The 12435-nt window shown below is 39.1% G+C and overlaps 1 protein-coding gene across 1 annotated transcript in view; it reads left to right on the forward strand.

Moving 5' to 3' along the window:
• Positions 1–12435, forward strand: part of SRD5A2 (steroid 5 alpha-reductase 2) — a 169416-nt gene that overhangs the window by 123665 nt on the left and 33316 nt on the right. The window contains exon 2 of the mRNA XM_073629158.1: positions 5669–5832. Coding sequence (XP_073485259.1) covers positions 5669–5832 — 164 coding nt within the window. The remainder of the gene's footprint in view (positions 1–5668; positions 5833–12435) is intronic.

Consider the following 12435-nt stretch of genomic DNA (forward strand, 5'->3'; position numbering starts at 1 on the left):
TTTGTGGTCTCTCACCCCGCACTGCTCCCGCTGGTTCACCTGGGCCACCTCCGTCCGCTCACACTGGCGCCGCCATCAGGCCCCTCCCCTATCACTGACGTATCACGTCAGCATCGACCTGCACTATGGCTCCTAGGTAAATAATCATCATGCTTGTACTGCACAGAGCAGGCTGGTGCAAAAAAAAAAAAAACTAGTGTATTTGACACCTGATGCCGATCATTTCTTAACACGCCTGTTCTACACAACAAAAAAAAGAAAAGCAGACAGTGAAAATTTCCCTTAAATTGGTGGTTAGTGGAGAAGGGCACCCTTGCAAAAACATCTCATATTCTGCTTTGTTATTATGTGTTCTTATGATCTTTTTAAAGTTTTGTACTGTATTTCTGAGGGCACTATCACCCAGCACTCAATAGGAAAATAGGGGATCAAATAATAATTAAAAATAAACCTCTACGCAACCAATCCTACTAATTGTCAAATTACCTGTGCATATAATCATTCTAATTGCAGCTCACACTGATATGTGTTCCCACACCACTTATGAATTAAATATATTTAAAGTGTAACGCAATAGTTCAAGAAAAGAGAAATTATTATTCACTATAAATATATATGTACCTAACACAAAACAATAAATCAAAAACTACTACATGCAAAAAGTAGTACAAGTGTCTGTCAATGGAGAAGGGGGAGATTTTACTAAAATTGGTGCACACAGAATCTGGGGCAGCTCTGCATAGTAACATGATTACATAGTAATCAGCTTCCAAGTTTTATTGACAAAACTTAACTGAACAAGCTGAAATTAGAACTGATTGGCTACTTTGCACAGCTGCATCAATATATGAATCAAAAATCCTTAATTTATCCTTGTGTATGAATAAAAGTGATTTTAATATCCTTTATTTGTCTGTATATAAAAAAAAATGCCACCCAATGTGCTTGTGCCTGCTTCTCATAAAGCATTGCCCCCTTAAGATCAAAAGATTGGCATCACCTCTGTAAAAGACACCGCTCGTCCACTTCTTACGGAATGACACCACAGACTCGGTCTCGACACGTTTCATCACTGTCACATGACTTTCTCATGGTGATTACTTACTCTATTGTAGTGCACCGGTCTAAGTGCAAGTGAAAATGTGAGTGTATATTTACAGCATTTTTAACAAAGAGCAAACATTTTATGGTAGTAAGCACAATAATTTTTTTATGTTCTGCGTTGAAGCGTACATCCATTGGAGTATTAGCATAATCCCTTCTGCTTTTTGGAAAATTTATTAAGGGAGGATTCCTGATAGCAAATCCTGAGATATCCACAAGAGGTGTTTTGAAGCCCCTTAACCCCTTCCCGCCTAAGGTACGTCATATGACATCCTGGACTTTGAGTGGGGATATCTGAACGATGCCTTAAGCTACAGGCATCATCCAGACATCATCTTTTTCAGCTGGCAATTCCCTGCCTTGTAAGAACAATCATAGTATCAGTTCAGCTGCTTAATTGTTCTTACAGGCAGCAGGAGGGGACACCCCCCCTGCCGCCACCTTCCAGTGCTTCTACCGGCTCACCAGTGCGATCAGCGACCCAGAGAAGGAATCCACCGGTGCCGGAAGTTGAGCATAGAGATTTCCAGGGGACTCTATGAGCTTCGGAGGCCCGGGCGCGACGTTATAACATCACACTCGGCGGAAGTAAACATTGCCAGGGACTTGGCTGGAAAGTCCAAGATCGTTTATTTTTTCTTTTGATCTCAGTCTTTCCTGCCTAGAGGAGAGATGTGGGGTCACCCACATCTCTCCATAAAGAGGACCTGTTACACACTATTCCCATACCTCCCAACTTTTTGAGATGGGAATGAGGGACGCCTACTAACAAAAGCATGTAGGCATAGGACACGCCCCTCTGCCATGCCCCCTTAAAGGAGAATTAACCTAAAAAAAAGATTAGTTAGACCCACAAGGGCTTTTTTTTACCACTACTATTCCTTTATACTGGCTTTTGAAATTTACAAATGCAGCAATTTAGATTTTGGATAAAAGGTTTAGCACTGGGAAACACTTTTTGAAAGACAAAAGTGCATTTTATATACAACTATATAGATCAGACCAAAATGAGGGACAAATGAGGAGGAAAGAGGGACATTGCTCCAAATCAGGGGCAGTTTCTCGAAATCAGGGACAGTTGGGAGCTATGACTATTCCTATTACAAGGGATGTTTACATTCATTGTAATAGGAATAAAAGTGATGAAAACATTTTTTTTTAAAGGGAAAGTGTAGCGAACATCGTGCCCACATATGTAAACGGCATTCAAACCTCACATGTGAGGTATCACCGCGAACGTTAGAGCGGAAGTAACAATTCTAGCCAAAGACCTCCTCCTGTAACTCTAAACAGATAACCTTAAAAAAATATATATATAGAGATTTTTAAGTACCAAAGTTTTGCACCATTCCACGAGTGTGTGCAATTTTAAAGCGTGACATGTTAGGTATATAAATTACTCAGCGTAACATCATCTTTCACATTATACAAAAAAAATTAGGCTAACTTTACTGGGTTTTTTTTTTGTTTGTTTTTTTAATTCATAAAAGTTTTTTTTTTTTTCAAAACACGTTTGAAAAATTGCTGCGCAAATACTGTGTGATATAAAAAGTTGCAACACCCATTTTATTCTTTAGGGTCTCTGCTAAAAAAACATATATAATGTTTGGGGGTTCTGAGTAATTTTCTAGAAAAAAAATATGATTTTTACATGTAAGAGCGAAGTGCCAGAATTGGCCCGGATGGGAAGTGGTTAAAGTGGAAGGCGCACTATAGGTATGTGTAGGTCCATAAATGCAGGTGAGCGCACAGAGTGAAAGGTGGTGAAAATCAGCATGTTTTTATGAGAAGCAGGCACAAGCACATTGAGTGGCATATTTATTTATTAATACGGATAAATATAATATATTAAAATGTATTTTCTTCATACACAAAGATGAATTAAAGACTTTTGATTCATATATTGATGTGGCACTGTGGACATTTTTGTCTATTGAGTTGAGGTATTCTTCAACTCAGAACATAAAAACAATACTTCCATAAAAATGTCCCTCTTTATTAAAAATGCTGTAAATATACACATTTACATATTCAGGTCCATTAAACCCATGCATCACAATATAGTAAATGATCCCCTTGAGAAAGTCATGTGAAGTACTGATGAAACGCATTGGGCGGAGTCTGTGATTCCATAAACCCAGAAGTGAACGAGTGGTGTCTTTTACAGAGGTGATGCCAATCTTATGGTCTTAAGTAGGCAATGCTACACAATTTTTAAAAGTGGGCTGTGTAGGTCCATAAATGCAGGTGAGCGTACAAAGCATTCTCATTCTCATAAGAGACACTCAGCATGTCTTTATGAGAAGCAGACAAATATAGGATTTTAAAATCACTTTTATTCATACACAAAGATAAATGAAGGACTTGATTCATACAGTATATTGATGTGGTACCAGGGGAGGATCCGGGGGGGCTACGTGGCCCCCCTGAGAAACTAGATACGGGTGAGAGATCAGAGGGGGGAGCAGAGAGATGACATCTCTCACTGCCCCCCCTGCAGTTCCACCCTCGCTGTGCAGGCAGCCGTGGGCAGAGAGATTACATCATCTCTCTGCTGCCCGACTCTTGGACACAGCAAGAGAAAATCCTCACCTTAGCAGCAAGTGACAATCGGCAACGAGTGACAAGTGACGTGGCAAGTGACAATCAGTAACGAGTGACAGGTGACGTGGCAAGTGACAGTCTGCAACTTGTGGCACAAAACGTGGCAAGTGACAGTCTGCAACTTGTGGCAGGTGACGTGGCAAGTGACAGTCCGCAACGTGTGGCAGGTGACGTGGCAAGGGACAATCTGCATCTGGTGGTAAGCGACGGTGGCAAGTGACACACTCAGGCTCCCACTGATTCTACATTATGGCGAGTTGAACTATTTCACTTTATAAAACAATGTAATAATAGAAATAATGCGCTTCAATCATCCTGACACCATAACAACCATGGTGCCTGGGATGATTGAAGTGCCAATACCAGCCATTTCCCCGATAAATTGCCCGCAAAAAAAAATTGTGGACATTTTGTCTATTGACGGACACTTGTACTAAGTTTTTGCATGTAGCAGTTTTTTGATTTTTTGTTTTGAGATGGGTACAAAAATATTTATAGTGAATAATAATTCTTATTTTGTTGAACTATTGGGCTGCACTTTTAATATATTTAATTCATAAGTGTTCTGTCTCTGGGACAGCTAGCTAAACCTTCTTATCCCAATAACTGTAGATACCATATTTCTTTGATCTCAGTTTTATTAGAACAAGCCAGGTGAAACTACAAAATAACAGAAGTAGACCTCAATAAGTATAATATTGCATACAATACAGCATACATTGCATAAACAACGATATACGGTACAAGATCAGATAATAAAAACTTACTTTTTAAGTTCTCTAAGGGGTGATGGCGATAGATTGCGAAAGACATGACTTGCTTCCTGCAATGTGTTGAAAAGAATGGTGGATGGTTCACTTCCTGCCAAGATTCTACCCAGAATTCCCTGCTTGCTGACAACTTCCTTATTTACACATACAATAAACAATTAAACAGAACTGCAGCAATACCAAAAAGGAAAGCTAGATGGAGCCTGCACACCACATATGATTGTCTTAAGTAAATTACACATTTTGCATGTAAATTTAACAACACAGGTACAAATAACCAGTATAAAGCATCTGGTGGACAGAACAACAAGTGGTGTGGGACAATGAAGATATGATTCTGATGTGAGGAAAATTCTCATCATGATGTGATGTGAGGATCATCGTGGGAAAAAGTGTCCCGAATGTTCTCTATTACTGTGGCAATGCAAAATTTTTGGTTTACCCTCACATTCATTTCTTATTACATTGGTAATTAGGGTAGTTAAAACGTAAATTTTCCAAATAGGGACATAGACAGCAATAAGATTTAGTGTTCTAACCCCTCACCCTCTATCCAAGTCCAAAACAAGTTTTGCCTTTAGTTATACTTAAAAAAAAAGGTCCCTCTGCATGTTTATGGCTCAGTGTGATAGTACACATCACATACTAGCACATTATGTTATATGTTATATTTCCCTTTCAAAGGAAGCCCTTCAATGGCGCATGGTAACCTCTGTTGGGGCTTCCATTTTCACCCGGTCTTCCATCTGGGTTCGCGGGCTATGACTATTTGAATGGCTGGGGCCACAATGACATCACTCTACGCAAAATTAAAATTCCATATATTAGAATTAAAAAGTTATACAGTTGTATTTGCATGGAAAAAAAGGTTTATGCAGAGTGTGTCAAGGCAAATTATATTATCAAGTGTTTCAAAAAGATACTGTAAATACATACTATATGCATATCAAATTGGGATTTTGATCATTCTTGACATTTCTTAGGTTACAAACATAAATAAGAGAAAAAAATGCATAAAATGAATATTGCTAATGTTTTATACATTCCTATAATATTAGTAATATGGATTTGAGAAGCAGAATTAAAAATTCTTCACATTCTGTATGTCATTTGTTACTGTTTACATGCTGTAGTATTGTCTTGTTTAAATTACACAATCTCCTAATTTCTGTATCTTTACATTTCTCTAGGTCCTTTATCTATTCAGTAATCACAAAAGGAAGACCTACACCTTTATACATTGTCATTTTGGCGGTGATATTTTGTTCATACAATGGTTTCTTACAAGGTCATTGCATGGTTTATGCTGCAACCTATCCAGAGAATTGGTATACAGACATCCGATTTTTATCAGGTAATTTGTTGTCGTTTGTAAGATGTCATTAACCATGAAAAAAACAGTTTGAAATGATGGTGAAAATCACAGTCTCCTGTAAACAATAGGTTATAAAAACGGTTGAAGACAAAAAAAGCAATCCCTGCAATGAGAAAAGTTAATACAGTGGTAATAATTATATCCATTCCTGGATTATTTGGAAGATTTCCCTCTTATCATGGAAGCAAATGTCCCGATTGGGAGATCTCCCCTCTATTACTGTGGCAATACAAACTTTTAGATTCACCCTCACATTCATTCCCTGTGATATTAGTAATTAGGACAATTAGAGAGTGAATCTCCCTAATAGAGACATAGACAGCAATGAAATTTTGACAGTGGTTCTAACCCCTCACCCTCTATCCAAATCCAAAAAAAGTTTTGCCTCTAGTTATACTTTAAAGTGGTTGTAAAGGCAGAAGGTTTTAAAGTGGTTGTAAAGGCAGAAGGTTTTTTTATTTTAATGCATTCTAAAAAAACTGTGTGTAGCAGCCCCCCTGCTACTTACCTGAGCCCCATCTCAATCCAGCGATGTGCACGAGTGCCTCGGCTGTCCGGGACTCTATCTCCTGATTGGCTAACTGACTTTGATTGTCTCAGCCAATCAGGAGAGAGAGGTTGCAGGGCCGAACTGCAGCTCCGCGTCTGAATGGACACACGGAGCTGCGACTCGGCTCAGGTGCCCCCATAGAAGGCTGCTTGTGTGGGGGCATTTGACAGGAGAGAGGGGCCAGAAGCTCTGGTGAGGGACCCGAGAAGAGGAGGATTTGGGCTGGGGACAAGGTGCTTGGGGGGGGCAAAAAGCACCCCAAAGCACCCCCTCCCCCATTTTGAGGGCTTTTGGTCTGGTATGGTTCAGGAGGGGGGGCGCCTGCTCATTAGACATGTGCAGAACAAAACAATTTGTTTAGTTTTGATTCGTTAATTGCATACATTTGTTTAATTCCGTTTAAGTTTTTGGAATTCGTTTTGTAGGTTTGCATTCTAATCGATACAAATTTTCCGAATTCTAAAAGCTATCGAATTCGAAAAGTTTTCGTTTTGTTTTTCAATTTCCAAAAAAAAATAAAATAGTATAGAAGATAAAGGAATAGAATAGAAAAAAAATGGAATAGAATAGAAAAAAATAACAGAAAATAAAAGAATAGAATTTAATAAAATAAAACAGAACAAAATAGAATAGAGAATAGAAGAAAAAAATCAAGTACATTAGAAACAAATGGACTAGAATAAAAAAGAATAGAATAAAAAATAAAGAATATAACCTTCTGGAATTCAAATAGAAAATAGAATAAAAAAAACAGTAGAATCAAATAGAATATAACTATTTCCCAAAATTCTAATAGAATCAATTGAATTTGAATAGAAAAGAAAATGATAGATTAGAATAGAATAGAACAGAATAATATAGAAAAAAAAACAATAGAACACAATAAAAAGAATATAACCATCTTCCTATTCTAATCTAATCTTTTCTATTCTATTCAAATTTTAATTGATTCTGTTTGAACTGGGAAATGGTTATATTCATTCTATTCTATTGTTTTTTTAAATTCTGTTCTTTTCTATTTTAAGGTTCCCCTTAAAATCCAGACCTGAAGGGCCTGGAATGGATTGAGTGGCACGCTGTTTTTTTTCGTAATTTTCTATTGCCAGCATTGTTTTGTTTACATTTCAGCTGTCAGTGGGGAAGCCATTGAGTCATTGATTGTTAACCACTTGCCTACAGGGCACTTACACCCCCTTCCTGCCCAAGCCATTTTTCAGCTTTCAGCGTTGTCGCACTTTGAATGACAACTGCGCGGTCATGCTACACTGTACCCAAACAAATTTTTTATCATTTTCTTCACACAAATAGAGCTTTCTTTTGGCGGTATTTAATCACTGCTGGGTTTTTTATTTTTTTACAAAAAGTAAATAAAAGGACCAAAAATTTTGAAAAAAACTATTTTTTTTACTTAGTTTGTCAGTAAATTTTGTAACCAAGTAATTTTTCTCCTTCACTTATGTGTGCTGATGAGGCGGCACTGATGGGCACTGATAGGCTGAACTGGTGGGCATTGATGAGGTGGCCTTTATGGGCACTGATGAGGCTGCACTTATGGGCACTGATTAGGTGGCACTGATAAGGAGGCACTAATATGCCGCACTTATGGACACTGATATGTGGCACTGATGAGCACTAATAGGTGGCACTGGTGGGTGACACAGATGGGCCTTGATCGACCGCAGTGATGGGCATTGATGGGCACTGATAGCCAGCACTGACTGGCATCGCTAATGGGCACTGATTGGTGGCACTTGTGGGTAGTGGTGGGCACTGCTGCCACTGGTGGACACTGATTGCTGGTACTGGTGGGCAATGGTTGGTGACAAAGGTGGGCACTTAATTGTAATCAGGGCACTGATGATCAGTGCCCTGATTACATACCTAGCTGTCCCCTGTGAGGAGATGACGCTGATCGGCTTTCCTCTCCTTACACTCTGTCAGTGTGAGACGAGGAGCGCCAATTACCGGCATCTTCGTGTTTACATTGGACACAGCCGATCACATGGTTAATGAGCCGTGGACGCCCTCTGATCCCTCCGGCATTGATTTTTATTGTACGTGTACTGTCTGCCCTCATGTTGTAAAGCACTGCGCAAACTGTTGGCCCCATATAAATCCTGTATAATATAATAATAGTAGAAAAATCTGCACTGGTCTGGCAGGGTCAATGGGTAAGCTTGTGAGTTTGCCTGTAGGGTACGGTAAAACAAAGAACATAGCTCCCAACTGTCCCTGATTTCGAGGGACTGTCCCTGATTTGGAACAATGTCCCTCTGTCCCTCATTCCCCCTCATTTGTCCCTTATTTTGGTCTGATCTATATAGATGTACATAAAATGCACTTTTTATCTTTCAAAAAGTGTTTTCCAGCGCTAAACCTTTCATCTGATTTCTAAATTGCTGCATTTGTAAATGACAAAAGCCAATATAAAAGGAATAGTAGTGGTAAAAAAAGCACTTGTAGGTTTAACCAATCTTGTTTTTTTTTTGTACAATTCTCCTTTAAGGGGGCGTGGCCAGGGGTGTGTCCTATGCCTGCATACTTTTGCTGCTAGGTGTCCCTCATTCCCATCTCAAAAAGTTGGGAGGTATAAAAGAACACAGAGAAAACACCTAAAAAGCTGCAGAATTTTGCTTTATATTTGGCTGTAGTTCTAGTTTAAAGCAACTCAAAAACACCTGAAAGCATACTGTATTTGATTCACTTGTGATTGACTATCAAAATAATCACACGATAGGAAGCCAGTCAGTAACAGCTGGGTCTCTGTGCTGGGGAACAACCTAGATGGCATCCCAGTGTGCCGTAGCACTGGGCTGGCTATGAAAGGCTGGTTTAGTTGTGAGAGAATATGATTGTTTTCACCCATCATTACACATTGGGACCCTACAAAACTGTTTTCCCGGATTTCTGCACAGAATGTACGCTCTACCTACTGCAGCATGCCAGGAATAGCTGAGCGCAGATTGCAGTTACATAGTTTGTCAGGTTGAAAAAAGACACAAGTCCATCTAGTTCAACCAAAACATAAAAATAAAAATACAATTCCATATACACAATCCTTCACCCACCGTTGATCCAGAGGAAGATGAAAAACCCCAGGAAAGCATGATCCAATTTGCTACAGCAAGGTAAAAAATTCCTTCCTGATCCCTGGAGAGGCAATTGGATTTTCCCTGGATCAACTTTACCTATAAATGTCAGTACCCAGTTATATTATGTACATTTAGGGTCTTTTTTAAAGCAATCTACTGAGCTGGCCAGAACCACCTCTGGAGGGAGTCTATTCTACATTTTCACAGCTCTTACTGTGAAGAAACCTTTCCGTATTTGGAGATGAAATCTTTTTTTCTCTAGACGTAAAGAGTGCCCCCTTGTCGTCTGATGACCTTAAATGGAATAACTCAACACCAATTTCACTATATGGACCACTTATGTATTTGTACATGTTGATCATATCCCCCTTTAATCTGCTCTTCTCAAGAGAATAAATTCAGTTCCTATAATCTTTCCTCATATCTGAGCTCCTCCATGCCTCTTATCAGCTTGGTTGCCCTTCTCTGCAATTTCTCCAGTTTCCCAATATCCTTTTTGAGAACTGGTGCCCAAAACTGAATTGTATATTCCAGATGAGGTCTTACTAATGATTTTTACAGGGGCAAAATGATATCTCTCTCTCTGGAGTCCATACCTCTCTTAATAAAGAAAGGACTTTGCTCACTTTGGAAACCACAGCTTGGCATTGCATGCTATTATTGAGCTAATGATCTACCAAAACCCCCAGATCCTTCTCCACTATGGATTCCCCCAGTTGTACTCCCCCTAGTATGTATGATGCATGCATATTCTTAGCCCCCAAGTGCATAACTTTACATTTATCAACATTAAACCTTATTTGCCACATAGTCGCCCAATTAGACAGTGCATTGAGGTCAGCTTGTAAATTGGAGACATCCTGTAAGGACGTTATTCCACTCCATCGCTTGGTGTCATCTGAAAAGACAGAAATGGTACTTTTAATCCCAGACCCTATATCATTTATTAGGATATTAAAAAGGAAGGGTCCCAACACTGAACCTTGGGGTACATCACTGATAACCTTAGACAATTAAGAGTAAGAATATTATTTATTAAACTCTCCAGCATCTTCCCAGCTATAGAAGTTAAACTAATAGGTCTATAGTTACTTGGTAAAGATGAGGAAGAAATGGGCTTTAAGGCATAGAGCCTTGGGACTTTAAAGGTGTCAGTATTCAGGAATTTAATCCAGATTGAGATTTAAATTAAAAAAGAAATTTTATTATGACAATTTAAAAAAAAAATGCCTAATAAAGGCCAGGTACAATACAGAGATTACGAAAATTTCCAAAATTTTATAAAATACATTAGCAATTCATGGTACAGATACCACTTATTCTCAACATGTTTCGCTCTGTGGAGCTTCTTCAGGAGACTGTGTGTGGCATCATTAATAAAACCAGAAAGAAAAAAATCAATATAATATGAAATGGTTGTATACAATTATTCATCATAAAGAGAACTCTAATGTAGAATATGGGCTATATTACAAATTTACAGGATATTACATAAAGACATGTAAATCTATATATGTATTTCTATTATTCATATTTATTTATTATTTTATGTGTAAGCTAGACTATAGCAAAAGAAATGAACCTTACCCAAACAAAATGTATTTCAAACAGTTACACTTGGAGCTGGGGATCACCAGATCATAGAAAGGTTAGTCCATGGATAGCCCTCTCCCGCTACCCCAATGGGGGATCCACGTGTCTCTAAACATCTAAAGAATTATCCCGAAATAACTTTTAGACGATCACGATCTATAAAGCACAAAATTGTACACAGCCACTATGATCCATCACTTATTACCACCAATGCCAGTAGAGGTACAAGACCATGTCATAAATGTGGGTTCTGTAGGTATATTCATGCAACATGCACCATTGCTCTTCTTAATGGCCGTCTATACCCCCCCTAAATTCTCAGTTACATGTCAATCAGTTGGGATTGTCTATTTAATGACTTGCGGATGTAACGCTTTTTATGTGGGAAAAACAAAACGTCAATTTTTTCATCGAATAAGAGATCATGTCTCCCTTGTATGCAAAAAAAGGATGGAGACACCTATTAGCCGCCATATGGGCCTTTTTCATCAATTTGATGATACCATGATGCACTTTGTAGCCTTAGAACATGTCCCCCCAGGTGAAAGGGGAGGTAATTATGACCAGATGCTTTTACAGCGTGAGGCCAAATGGATCTCAAATTTAGATGCTCTTATAGACCCGGGCCTAAATGATGCCCTGAGTTATAAGCCTTTTCTTTAAACCCCCCCCCCCCCCCCTCTTTTTTTTTTTTTTGAACCTTGCCATAATTATGTATATTAAGTATATTATATAAGTTAATTTTTATTGTTCACTTTGGTCAAATATACCACCTTTTAATATTCTTGCATTCATACTTGATTTATGTCATCATTAGCTGACATTTCTATGAACCAAAAGCATTACTATGCTAGTTCTTCTTCTTTTACTCCATGTGTAGCCCTCTCCTTATCCTGGTTCGTCTTTTTTAGCTTGCACGGACACCCAGGCATTTGTTTGATGTGGATCCTAATCAATGATCCCCTCCTCAAATGCCTTCATTGTCCCTGAGTTTGCTTTAGATTTTCCAACCTTTTTCCAGCCCATCCGGGCTACCTCTAGGACTGTAGCCATGATTGATGTTCTCATTGGTCCAGTTTACTTCCTCTTGAGTGTTTTTCAGCCCTCCTCCGACTATGTGAGGGCAAAGTGTTTTCAAACATGGCGATCAGTGACTGCAAGTCTAGGCAGTTCCTGGCGCCCTGGTGCGGGCGCATGCGCAGTGACACCCTGTGTACGTCCGCGGAGCGGTGGTGATGTCAGACGCCGCCGCTTCGGAGATCAATACTTCCTCTGCTCCCCGTCACTTCTCTGCTGGACACCACAGTGCAAGGAGGGAAGGATTTTTCCTTCCCAGGTCACCCAACC

This window comes from Aquarana catesbeiana, linkage group LG04, assembly GCF_042186555.1.
Source record: "Aquarana catesbeiana isolate 2022-GZ linkage group LG04, ASM4218655v1, whole genome shotgun sequence".
Lineage (NCBI taxonomy): Eukaryota > Metazoa > Chordata > Amphibia > Anura > Ranidae > Aquarana > Aquarana catesbeiana.